Below are 13,656 nucleotides of genomic sequence, written 5' to 3'. Positions count from 1 at the left end.
AAAATGAAATTTCTGTTAATAAAAATATATGACGCATAGGTAACGTCATTTGATAGTCACTGACATCATAATTGGAATGTGCATTCAATAAGATGTCGTTTTATAGCGTGACCCTGCTCGTGTTTTGTCCTTTTTCACTTTTAACAAACCACATGTCTACTCATATAGTTTTATTTAGTTACTTTTTATTAAAGAAAAAGAAAAGATAAACCTTTTTGGTTATTTATGGCCACTATGTTTTACGAGTAAAATAAGTGAAATGGATAGACTCTTATATCGAAAGTTACACAATTTTAAGTAACACTAATAATCACGTACATATATACAAGTATGAAACCTTCTACTATCTACTATATATATCATAATGCAACAACAAATTTGTGTTTTATATAGCATATCAAAAAGAACCCAGAGATTATAAATAGATTTGTTTATGTACTATATATATTTAAATAAAAATGAATGGACACGAAACTCACTACAACAAAAATATCATTTATTCATATTTAATTTTATGAAGTCTGAAGAAATTTTTTTATTTGTTTACACATAAAAATGTTAAAAAGTATCATCGTTTAAAAGTGTGAAGAAATTTAAAAAATTATAACTACTTTTTCATAATTATATATGTGAAAGAAAAACGTTCACATTTTTAAAAGTGTAAAAGTATATCAATTGTTCATACTTAGAATTGTGAGGATTAATTTGTAACACTAAAATTTCTTCACACAAGAAAAGTGTAAAGAAATTAGCTAGGTGTTACAATTTGACTTTCACATTTTTAAGTGTGAATATATTTGACATTTATTCACATTTTTAGGTATGAATTATTTCTTTCCACGTGTATAAGTGCGAAAAAAAATATAATTCTTCAAAATTCTTCACATTTTTAATTTTGTATACTTTTTAAACAATTTTAAATGTGAACAAATTAATTTTTTTTTTCCGCACAAGTAACTGTGAATAATGACATTTTTCTTTTAGCGACGGATCGTTTAGTTAAACAAATGAATAAAAAACACCGAGTATTTGCTATGGGTTGTTCCTTAACATTTAATCGATGACTGTTTGTTCGTATCCCAGCTAACATGGTGTACGTGTACATGCATACAAATATAATTAATATATAGTCATAAAATACATAGTCATAAAAAACTAATACAGCAAATGAACACAAACATATATATTTATATTTTAAAATGAACGTTATCTATATTTTAAACAATTAGCATTAATTAAAAGAAGTAGTTTCATTAATAAACACATATATATCCGTTTCATATTAGTAATGACAATGTTTAATTATTGGTTGTTCAGTTAATTCTAAATAATAAAAAGAACATGAACACGAACGTACTTGTGTTTGTTCGAATGTTTGTGCTCTTTTATGTGTTTGGCATTTAGCTCAACTAATTAAATGAACAAAAATTAAGCTTCGTTAATTAGCTTAATTCACATATAGTTAAATTAATTTGTCATCAATCAGTGATTAAAAAGGTTTCTAAAGTACTCATCTTGCAGAATAAATGTAGATAGTTTAGACTCTATACATTTTATGTATGTGAACAAATTCAACCTCATGTGAACCAAATGATATACGTACGTATGGTTAATTTTCATCTATATATATTCTTTTCTTTCTTATGAACCTTCACAATTTTCACATGTAAAAATATTCAAGTGGTTAAGGTATTGGCTTGTGGTTCTAAGTGATCTAAGTTTAATCTTTTGTCATGTACATTATTTGCCATTCGGCATCATATTGAATGAAAGATGATCGGCGGGACTTTGACAACGTACCAGTTCGATTCCCAGGGTGACTGGGTTTTACCACTAGTGGGCCTTTAATTAAGACGTTGAGTTTTAATTTCCTCAAACGTGGAGCACGTAAGTGGGCTAGGGGCTTTGTCCGTCTGTAATGCGCTAGTAGCTAGGTGTGTATCTTTTCCTATTGGGGCGCCCGTATATACGAAATACATGACATTAGTTGTCTAACTCGGCCACTAAACAAAAATTAGGGTAGAAGCTAAAGAATTACTACACACTCTGTTAATTAATTTTCAAATGTGACATAAAACGTAATTCATAAGTTCTGACAAAATTTCTGGTTTTCCTTTTTTATTTTTCTTGTTTGAATATTTAAATATTACTATATGAATATTTAATATGGGTTGGCTAGCTCGCTTCTCTTTCTTGCTTTCTTTCTTTTCAATGGTTTACTTTAAGAAGAGAGTTTGAAAGAGTAAAGATTGCAGCAGAAACTATGAAAAAGCATCACCAAAAGCCTCTATGACACACACACACCGAGAGAGATATGTCCATGTCCATGTATATGTGGGTGTCACCTGAGTGATTGAGAGAAAGATTCTTTGCTAATTTTGCTGTTGCTCCCCTCCCTTCAATTCTTTTTCCCCCCCTCTTCATTTTCAACATTTCTTTTTATATATACTTATTATATTATATATTTGTTACAAAAATATAAGAAGAAAAAAAAAAGGAAAGTGCATACATATATAGAGCAAGTAGTAGTATATCTAGCTAATCACTCATCATATATGGAGGCTGCAAATTTTCATCACCATCAACAAGGAGATCTTCATCTTGTGGACTCTTCTTTTTCTTGGTCCCAAAATTCCAACTTGTAAGCCCCCCCTCCTTTTTTTTTTTTATAAAAATAATTTCCTTCTCTCTCTCTTATTTGCTTTTTTTCAAATTAACTTTATCTAACTTTAGGGTTTGATGCCTTATTTGATTGAAATTGATATGCACATATCACATACAAGTCATATATATGCTTGAGCTTAATCATTGTGTCTCTCTTTGATTAAAGTATATCTTTATTTGATTAACTAACATCATTATGCTTCTTCATATTCTGTCATATAAGGTTTCCTAGCTAGCTAGCTAATTAAGATTTTAATTTAATCCGTCGGTTAGCTATCATGACATGTAGTATAGATTACTTAACCAATTTTAATTTCACTTCAATTTATTTAATTATGCAGGCACGGATCGGATAACAGCTTAAACTCATCAAACAACAACATAAACAGTACTTCCATGGTTCAAGACTTTGGATTTCCTTACAACGGTATGGGGTATCCGATAGAGAACTTTGTGACGCATGAGTTACAACGTCTGGCACGAGTCAAGGACGAGTTTTCAGTTGCAGAATCATATCCAAAGTTCTTAGAGCTATTAAACTGCAGCCCAACTTCGAGCGTTGAAGATTTACCGTTAAATCCTTATAACTCTAGTAACTACATGAAGAATCATGATCATGATCATCATCCACAAATTAGCTACCCAAATAATAATAATAGTAATAATCAAAATTTCTTGCTAGCAAGTATCTCCAATGGATTCCAGATGAAAGGTGGCCAGCTTATAAACAATAATCATCAAGATTGTTCTAATATTGGAACATTTAGTCAGATCTTTCCAACTACAACTATTCCAAGCTTGATCAGCCAATCCACTACATCCTCGTCTTCGTCATCGTCTTCGGCGATTTCTTGTAGCTCTTTCGATATTAACTGCTTGCCAGCTTTGGACCACTTTGGCTCTCCAAGATTTGACAGGAGTTTTAGCCATCATTCGTCGCTAAATGCCCCTAATATTGGCGGTCCTCCTTACCGATTTGATCATTTGCATCAACCGAATCACCGGCCATCAGTTTGCACTAGCAAGGTTAGTTAATACTCGTATATATTTTTTTTGTTTTATTTATAACCCTTGATGAGCCTAATCTGAGGCTCATCATTTGTTATGTGTGATCATAACTTATCAACTCATTTAATGAGCAGTAATTAATATATATGCAAGAAACTACGGGGAATCGTTTAGTTATTTTTCATAAGAAAAAATAATGTTGGCTTTCTACTTTGTCATGAGTTTGCTTTTTCTTTTTGTTTTAATATAGTTATTGAGACTGCTTTTAATAATATATGCATTGTCATTCAGCTTTACTTCGATTAAAAGGAGAAGCTAGCTAGATATAAATATGATCATCTTTTTTTAAAAGGCTGATGATCATGAATTCATGATGATATAATCAAAGTTAAGTTGAAAAACTGACTAAACTTTATATATGTTTTCAACTTATATTAAAGATATCATCAGTAGTAGTCTCCACTACCACTAAAAGCAGCACAGATCAATCAGCAAAGAGGCCAGCTAGTAACTATATCGACGTAAAGCCAACTCAAACTACTGTTGCACCAAAGAAAACAAAATCCGAACCTCGTTCTGCTTCTGCACCCTTTCAGGTTTAACTAATTAATTACTACTCCATCGTAGCATTTAATTTTTCGTAATCCTTTTTACATTCGATCTTTTTAATTAACTTTGTCTATGAAGCATTATTTGTTTAAAGTTTATGCATGTCTATTGTATGGAACCGGCCAGGTCCGGAAAGAGAAATTAGGGGACAGAATTGCAGCTATCCAGCAGCTGGTGGCACCTTTTGGCAAAGTAATGTGTTTAGTTTTTTAATTTGTATACTTTTTCATACAACCAAAAATATATATTAACATATATCATCAAAAATTTAATGAATCAATTGGCCCAAAGATTTGACATCTTGTCTCTTTAAAGTTTCTAGCTATACCTTCATTTTGGTTTTTATGTTTTTTTTTTATCTATTAAATGAACTAAAAATTTCTATATAAAAAAGTATATACATTTAACTAATATGTATTAATGATATATAAAACTTATCATTTTTAGTTTATGGTTTTGGTACTTCAAAGAAATATTAACTTCTTTTAATACTTTTATGGACATAGGTTAGAAAAACCTGGCCTTAAGCACCAATCATCAATAGTATAGATGGATTGGTATGTATATCACGTATTCCCGGGGACAAATCTTTCACTAAATCATGATGCAAGCAAAATGCGACAAAGATTTTTCCACCATCGGTTTTCCCTGTAATTGAAGTTTGGTATATGAAGAGACATGTCACTAATCCAAAATTTGCCGTATAAAAAAAGAAAAACCCCTTAAGCCATAACTGTTGATTAGTGTTATGGTGAGTTCTTGAGGTTTTTTTATGAAGGAAAGGAAATGAATACAAATGATTTCAAAACTAATTGTGTTTTTGAGTTTTTTTAAGAAGGAAATGAAATGAATACTAAGGAATAGGATGGAAGATTTAGTTATATTTTGCTCAAAAATGTTTCTGCCCAAAATTAGGGTGATTTAGAAGGAAGGAAATTCACATCCAATCATTCCCTTTCTTTTAATGAACACACTCAAGAACACAATGTTAATGTTAAATAATATAATTAGTTAATTAATTAGGGTAAATTACATGAGTTAATGGAAAAATGTACTATACGTTGCAGACTGATACAGCATCGGTATTAATGGAGGCTATTGGATACATAAAATTTCTTCAAACTCAAGTTGAGGTAAACATACTTTCTGTTTCTTCTTTCAAGACATTCTTCTTGGGTTATGTTTCATTAATGCTTCACCCATAACTATCTAATAGTATTAAATTCACACATATATATTTGCCTCTTTAAATAATGATATCTATTTTAGGGTTTATATGTGCTTTTGTTTATCATATAAGATTTGAAAACTTAGTTAAATGGGTAAACTTTTTGTCATCGATCCATGCCAGCTATTAATATTTTTAGCTGTTCGATCACATGACACAAATAAAAAGTGAGACATATGAAAAAGTGAGATATGAAATTATGGCTTTTATATATCAGAATTTCTATACTTAACTTATTAAGATATATACCATATAGGACATTTTCATGTTCATGAGCATATAGTTTACTAAATCATAACTCCTATATTATGATTCTCTAACATACATATATATGAATATATCGACTTTTTCAAAGAAATCCAGGTCAAATAGTACTGGATACTTTTGTTACATTATAATATTTCAACAGTAATTAAGTATATATTCTCAAGAAAGCATATACTAATTGAATGCCTTTTTTGAAAAAAAAAGAAAAAAAGAAAAAAGGTTAAAGTGTATATACAATATGTAAGTATCAACTAGGAGGTTTAGAGAAGTTTTTTACTTACTACATACATATATAAATGATTAAGGTGTATGTTTATATCAATAACTATATGTATGAAGAGTGATGGATTATTATACTGTTAAGTTATCTCTTAAAAAAATTAAGCTTTGATTACCCACCCTAAACTTTTGTGAAAGAAAAATGATCCATAATATATATAACGCATCAAATTAATATGTACTCAAATCAAATAAAGGTGGAGCCAACACATGCATTAATATTTGTAGGGGGGTTTCATGCAAATTAATGTACACAAAAATGGCCCAAAACACCTCAAATATACACAAAAATACCCTCTTAGTTAAGCTCGACCAAACAAAAAACCAAATGAGTAATTAGCGAAACATGATAAGAAACATATATATATAGGTAGTCACGATGAATATGATATACTACGTGTGTTCACATTTGTTTCTAGTATTTATAGGAAACAAAAGCCGATAACCTAGGAGAGCCATCCATTTTTAGAGAAACAGATAATGGCCTAACTTGAGAATCTATATATATACGTACTACGTGTGCCCTTCAATTTTCAATTCATGGCTTCTTTCCATGTCATCAGGGACAAATTAATTATGTGCTAACTTAACGTATGTGTTGTACGTACATTGATTTGACAATATGAATAGACTATGTATATATGTACGTACGTATAACACTAGCTAATTGATTTATTAATTTGTAGACACTTAGCGTGCCATACATGAAGTCGACCGATCATGAGATTGGTGGAATATCATCGGAAGGGGTATAAGTTCTTCTTTTTTGTATTTTATTTTGAATGATCGATCGTTAATTAAGCTGTATTAAAAAAAATTATTACAGTATGATTTTTTTTTGTCATATATACATGTACAACAAGTACAAATAAAATGTTGATGTATTTCATAATTGATCAATCAGGGTCGGATGAACGATGGAAGTAGAGAGGCAAAGAGAGACCTTAGAAGTCGAGGATTGTGCTTGGTACCACTATCATGCTTGTCGTATGTTACAGATGGAGGCGAAGGCATTTGGTCGTCTTCCTAGCTATTCAACTAATTAACATGATCATATATATTATCACTCTTTAATTAGAATGCATGCTCTTTTCAATTTCTCAAGTCTAGCTAGCTAGCTAGCTAGCTAGCTTTGTGAACAAATATGTCGTTATAAGCTAAGTGTGTTTGAACTCACCCCTCATGAACAATTAATACGTCTGAAGTGAGTTCAAATCCCCTTATCTTTAATTTCATCTTCTTTTTAATTAGTATCTCACATTTTCACAATAAATGGAGCAAATCTGGTCGATCAGCTTGTAGAAAATTTTATCAAGTATGGACCACGCTTGATCCATTTGTGAATTAATGTAATATTTTTCTTATTATGGTTGAATTGATCTGATCATATTTGGACTAATTAATTACTAAGGTAATTAGACCGGTTAATAAATCTTGTTAATAGTAGGGCACATTCGGTGGGTTTAAAATCTCTTATAGATCATTCCCAACCCAATCGTACTCACATTTCCATAATAACCAAAAAAAGGATTACCATTTTCTCATCATCCCACCCCTGTCTTATCCCCAACTCATCCCTTTAAAAGAAAAATGATTAATCCTTTTAGCATAATAACTTAAAATTTCTCCTAAGCACAAAATAATGACATGTACGTGGATCACACTTTTATTTAATCCACTTTTCTTAATACTCCACTATACCTACAAAATACAACAATAATACATACAATATTACTATACCCGGCCCACTTTTCACACATGACTGGCATAGGCGGAACCACATAAAGATTAGGAGTAGCCCAGACTATGAGTCCGTTAAATTGATGTAGTGTAAGTTTTTTTAAAAAATAATGTGTTCCTTAATGGTATTATGGGTCAAAGTAATTTGGGATACCGGTCATTGTAACTAACTTTAAACTTTTAAAAGATTTTTCTAACAATAAATCTTATAAAGATAATGTACAACTAAATGAGAAATGAAAACAAGTAAATTGTTTTTAAAAAAATCTTTAAAAACTGCTAAAAATAGTAAAAAAAAAATCTTTAAAATGTTAAAAATCGTAACAATCTAGTCGTTATCGTGACTTAACGTCGATACAAAGGTTAGTGATAAATAAATTTGTGCTACAGGTTACTTCGAATCCTGATTCTGCCAATGCACGACTCACCACCTAGCAATACCCCAACACAAGTATACCACCGACCGGCCCCTCCAGCGGTCCACTCCAACCCATCATCACCTATAATCTCCTTTGGGCCCCTGTGAAAAACAACTAGCTAGCTGGGGAAGCATAAACTTGTGAATCATTCATCAATTTACAAGTTTTATTTAAACAACAAATTCTAGTAACTCAACGAAAATGATTTAGCATTTGAAAAATTGTTGTGTGCATATTATCACTCAATTTGTATGCATGTATATATTTATATTGGAAGGTGAAATGAGAACCAGCAGGATCATCACACGATGTAGTGTCATAAACATATTTTGTAATTTATTGATTTTTGACGGTATTGAGTGTCTTTTTAAGGATTTTTTTTTTTTTTTATGGTTATCAAAGATTATATATAGAAGAGGGTGTAGAAAAATATAACTTTATAAAACCTCACATGGACAAGCTAATGTTTTGCTATATAATAACAATTACCAAGTTAATAAGACAAAAAGAAAAATTCGAGCTGTAGATAAATAACTTATAATGATTTTGAATTTTTAATAACTTACGTTATTTCACAAACTACATTTTATTTTATTTTTATGATTGAGCCTTAAAACAGAATAGGTTATGAATAGAAATAGTTACTATAATAATTAACCTTTGATTATTAAATATAATCATCAAGAAAAATAAATTTTTGATCTAATATTTAGGGAAAATTTTTATTAGGTGTTAAATTGTGATGAGTATTTTTCTAAAACGTATGTAATAGTATCAATAGTAATAGTAAATATTATAAACTCTTTATAACGATTTATAGATACATCGACAAAACCTTTACTTATTTTTGCAAAAAATGTAAAGACTCAACCTCTAGTTCGAAAGTTACAGACAACGAAAGGGAGCCCAAAGCAATCCTTCTTTTGTAAGTAACAAATTAAGCCCAAATATTCCGAAGGAGGCCCCAAACAATCCTTTTTTTGTGGAATTAACAAATTAAGCCCAAATATTGCAAGGCGGTGATAATATAGGTGGACAATGGACATAGTTGAAGGGGGCATATGTTATTCTTATAATTAAATTCGCATATTCTCCCGCTAGAACACGTAAAATAAGTAAATAAATAAAATAGAGGGTATGACGTTACCAAACAAAACACATGAAAGCTGCTTCATACCCAAACGCAATTCTTCTCTTCCAACCGTACGTTCCGTGTTATCTATCTCTTTTATTTCAATCTATCCTTGCATTCATTATAAACTTCATTCGGTTTTTAAGTTCAGATTAAATATATCTTCATATCATAACTCACCATGCCCGAAACGATCCAACGTGACTCGATGATGCCAGGTAAGCTCGTATCATTCGTTTTACTTCCTATTCATGTTTTACAAAGTTATCAAATCAATTATTGTTGTGTTTTGGTGGTGTTTCTCTTTTGCCATATTATATGAGTAACTTCCTTTATATAGTAATCAATTATGTTATTTATTTTTTGTGTTTTATTTTTGTTGGTTTCATGCATTTTACTTATGAAGCTATAATATATAACTTTTTTGGACAAGATTATGCGTTGTTTAGTAAGAACAAAGAAATGCAATTTTGTGTTTTAAAAACATAACACAGGTCGTTCCGCCTTTCATTTTATTTATATTGTTCAAGTACATTTCTATTGCTAAAGGCTAACACATAGCTTACTTTTGGTTTCAAGATATAAGCCCACATGTACGCCATCGGCATATGGGCTGATTAGCCCACTACTTTGTTAGGGGTTTGGGCTGTTGGCACACTGGGTCAATGGGACAAACTTAACTCTGACCACATATAAGTGATAAGATTGGACCAATCCACAAAATAAAAAGAAGTGGATAAAGAAACAGAGTTATCAATTTGTATATTACGGCAAGTAACTCAGATTATATGCTCTACATTGCACATTTTTGTATGTATGCCAATTATAGATGGAAAGAAAGCGTTCCTAACCCAAAAAAAAAAAAAAAAAAAACAATATCTTGACCTCCAATTTTCATGAAGTGTTTCATGGTTGTGCTGAGAGGAAACCACAAGATGAAGATCTTGAGCTTTCAAATGAAGAGACCACGAGTGCTTTGAAAAAAAATGTAGAAAGTACCACCCCTAAAAGCAGACATTCTCGAGAGAGGAAAATCAAAAACAAAACTATCTATCCAGGCCATGAAGAAGTCGAGGCAGTTAATGCTTTTCGACAAGCATTGATTGCAGACAACTTGCTGCCAGAAATACTTGACGATCATTGCATGATGTTGAGGTAATGATATATTGTGTGCTTTATCGTGTGCGTGAACACCTCATATAAAATTGACGTAATGGTTTATTGTGTTGGGTCCTTTTAGATACCTTAAGGCCAAAAACTTCAATATCGGACACACTAAAGACATGTGGATCAGTATGCTAAAGTGGAGGAAAGACTTTGGAGCCAACAACATCTTGGAGGTATATCGAAATTAAAGCTTGTGAATTGAATAATCGTTATATCTAAATCTTGTATAAACATAAATTTTGGCAGGATTTCAAGTTTAATGAATTGGAAGAAGTTTTACAATACTTTCTCCAAGGTTATCATGGTGTTGACAGAGAGGGAAGGCCCGTTTACATAAAAGTACTAGGACAGGCTGATCCAAAGAAGCTTATGAGAGTCACAACTATTGAACGGTATGTTAAATACTACGTGCAGGAGTATGAGAGAACTTTAGCCATTCGGTACCCAGCTTGTTCAATTGCTGCAGGAAGACATATTGCAACAAATACAACAATTGTAGACGTACAAAATGTGGTATATATGATGACTTAATTAGCTGGTGTAGGCTTGATAATTTCAAGTAAATGTACATGGTTTTGACTAAAGTAATATTTTTCTGTAGGGGATAAAGAGCCTAACAAAACCGGTGATTGAACTCATTAGGAGATTGCAACAGATAAACACCAACTATCCTGATGTAACTTTTGATGGATCCAAAAGTTTTTATTTTTTTGAATAAAAAGCATGCTACTTATAAACTCTAATTCCAGGTATAATGTTTACAGACACTTAACCAAATGTTCATCATAAACGCTGGTTCGGGCTTTAAGATGATATGGAATGTTGTTCAGTCCTTTCTTGAACCAAAAGCAAAATCCAAGATTCATGTAAGTTGAGAACTTCTTGTGATTTGAATATCACGTCGATTTTCAGTGAAATCTTCATTAATATTTCAAACCTCAGGTCCTAGGCACAAACTTTAAAAGCACATTGCTTGAAGTAATTGATGCAAGGTAAATATTTATGCGATGTTTGGTGTTGGGTTGTTATACTATAAACTTGATCTTAGTACATCTTCTTAATGTCTCTCTCAGTGAGTTACCAGAATTTCTTGGTGGTAAATGCAATTGTGCAGAAAAAGGTGGATGCATGAGATCTGGTAAAGGACCTTGGAAAGACCCCCATATTGTAAAGGTCAACAAAATAAAAATTCATTTTCAACAAGAATGATCTTTATCATTCTTACATAACATAAATGGTCTCGAATGCAGGGTATATCAGCTGGTAAAATGAAAGGTTGCATTTCAAAATTTGTGTCAATGAATGAGGGAATAGTACATGATGGTGGACGTTGCGCCTCATTGGTATCACTTTATCACCTTGTACTGCATTGATTAATGTTTCTTAATAGGTAAAACCAACTCATAACAAAAGAAATAAAACATAAATAAGAAACAGATAAGTTTAGTTTACATATTTGCTTGCTAGTTATGAAAAATGAAATGAACTAACATGTTGCGTTCCGTTATCTACAAAATGCAGGAAGATGCATATGTACAGAGAAGTCATTTATCCAAATCAACCACTTTGGCAGCCGATCAACTTTCTCAAGTCGAATGTAAGCATTAAGATTTGTAAAATACCTAAATTAGATTGAACTAAGTTACCGTTGATCAAAACTTACCATTTAAAAATATCAAGTTTATAAATCCGTCTAGCTATTCATTCCACATATATTTGGTTTTTTACTGGATGCATATCAAGTTGTAGCTTATCCAAATATGATGGTTCTTTTAGCTGAATTCGCATACTTATCAAGTACCGGGAATATCCAAGTACCCAAAAACTGTAGTTTTCGCACATTAACAATCAAACCCATTCACAGAGAAAAGATGATTGACCATCAATATATATATTAGAAGAGCTAATCCATAAATAGCATTGTCATCAAATTATGATCAATAGCCAAACTACAATCCTAATAAAAATATATACAGTAAGGGATGCTCATAAAATATGACAAGGACTAATGTAATCTTGGTTAACAACATACCATACATCACATTTTTGGCATGTTCTTGGGGTCGAAGGATGGAAAACATGTGTCACAACATCTTTCTTTTCGTCTTTCTTTTCTTTTTTATCATCTTTTTTCTCGTCTTTCTTTTCTTCCTTAGCAGATCCTACGCTTATTATGCGTGCAGATCTTTTAAACTTTCTCACCTTTCTGATAATGGTTACAGGATCCGCCTCACCAATTATTGTCACTGTGTTTTTAGAAGGGTCTAGAACTATTGAGTCTATTCCTTCTATGGATGATATCGACATCATTACCTTCTTCTTGCACTTTAAACATGGTAGATCCACTGACAAAATTGTTTTCTGCAAAAGGAAACAAATTAATAAACTTCATGTAGACTTCATAACATATATATTCAATAAAAACAAATGAGAACAATGAAACATGCCTAATAAAATGTTAGTGTTGAGAATAGATCATTAAACCTTTGTAATTATAGACATGGTGATTGCTGTAGAGTAAGTTTGTTTCCAATAACGATATCATACAAGTTGTTTGGTTTCTCTACCACATATGTATATATGTATGTTAAATCCTATATATGCATGTCAATCTCAGTCTACTATATAAAGAGAGATGCCACAAGACTAAATATATGGATATAGTTAGTTGGAGCAAAATGCCACTAGTTGGAGAGTATTAATGGTTCTCCTATTATACATCCTTGACACATTTAATATGATGTGCCCATTCTCATACGCACAAAGACATACACCTCTAAGTAAAATCAAAAGTTATGGTTAAGTTTCAAATGAGATGAACACCATACTAATGTTATAAGGTACACTTTGACGTATTCCAAAAAATAGATGGAAAGTTACCTTCAGAAGCACGGTTGCTTCTTTACGTGTTCAGCAATAATTTTTTTTAGCACTTTTAATTAGTAATGGTTTTAGCGGGATATTGAGTTAATACATCGTCTAGTTGTAAGATTAAGACGCTTTCTTTTTTGGTCAGAAGGGTACCACAGTAGTTGATACATCCCTATACTATATAGGGAGAGTTTTTGACCATCACTCTTCTTCACTTAATCACTTGTCTATGATTGTGGTTAGAATCAAATGATCGATTTGATTATGTATTA

The 13,656-nt window shown here is 31.4% G+C and overlaps 3 protein-coding genes across 5 annotated transcripts; 2 read left to right on the top strand and 1 right to left on the bottom strand.

Annotated features, from left to right (window-relative positions):
* Positions 1 to 2,525: 2,525 nt before the first annotated feature.
* LOC122587397 (transcription factor bHLH110-like) lies at positions 2,526 to 7,470 on the top strand. Of its 3 annotated transcripts, none has more exons than XM_043759554.1 (7): positions 2,526 to 2,641; positions 3,006 to 3,690; positions 4,113 to 4,268; positions 4,408 to 4,473; positions 5,349 to 5,414; positions 6,742 to 6,804; positions 6,960 to 7,470. In XM_043759554.1, exons 1-7 carry the CDS (start codon positions 2,556 to 2,558, stop codon positions 7,083 to 7,085), a joined length of 1,248 nt encoding a protein of 415 aa, XP_043615489.1. In that variant the 5' UTR covers positions 2,526 to 2,555; the 3' UTR covers positions 7,086 to 7,470. The 3 variants fall into 3 exon arrangements, with proteins under 3 accessions (XP_043615489.1, XP_043615491.1, XP_043615490.1); XM_043759556.1 differs by lacking the exon at positions 2,526 to 2,641 and adding an exon at positions 2,740 to 2,829; XM_043759555.1 differs by lacking the exon at positions 2,526 to 2,641 and adding an exon at positions 2,786 to 2,887.
* A 2,738-nt stretch (positions 7,471 to 10,208) lies between these two features.
* On the top strand, positions 10,209 to 12,224 carry LOC122588422 (phosphatidylinositol/phosphatidylcholine transfer protein SFH2-like; the record flags this gene model as incomplete). The annotated part of the gene is made up of 9 exons (XM_043760532.1): positions 10,209 to 10,501; positions 10,587 to 10,686; positions 10,760 to 11,026; positions 11,115 to 11,189; positions 11,278 to 11,379; positions 11,456 to 11,505; positions 11,587 to 11,686; positions 11,764 to 11,856; positions 12,035 to 12,224. Coding segments are annotated over 9 exons (1,167 nt in total), but the record flags the coding sequence as incomplete, so codon positions are not given.
* A 161-nt stretch (positions 12,225 to 12,385) lies between these two features.
* On the bottom strand, positions 12,386 to 13,120 carry LOC122588423 (heavy metal-associated isoprenylated plant protein 2-like). The gene is made up of 2 exons (XM_043760533.1): positions 12,998 to 13,120; positions 12,386 to 12,874 (listed from the first exon to the last, which is right to left on the bottom strand). The coding sequence occupies exons 1-2, from the start codon at positions 13,013 to 13,015 to the stop codon at positions 12,500 to 12,502; spliced, it is 393 nt and encodes a 130-aa protein (XP_043616468.1). The 5' UTR covers positions 13,016 to 13,120; the 3' UTR covers positions 12,386 to 12,499.
* Between the last annotated feature and the right edge of the window lie 536 nt (positions 13,121 to 13,656).

Source organism: Erigeron canadensis, chromosome 2 (genome assembly GCF_010389155.1).
Source record: "Erigeron canadensis isolate Cc75 chromosome 2, C_canadensis_v1, whole genome shotgun sequence".
In the NCBI taxonomy this organism is placed as follows: Eukaryota; Viridiplantae; Streptophyta; class Magnoliopsida; order Asterales; family Asteraceae; genus Erigeron; species Erigeron canadensis.
This window is presented reverse-complemented; position numbering and strand designations above follow the sequence as displayed.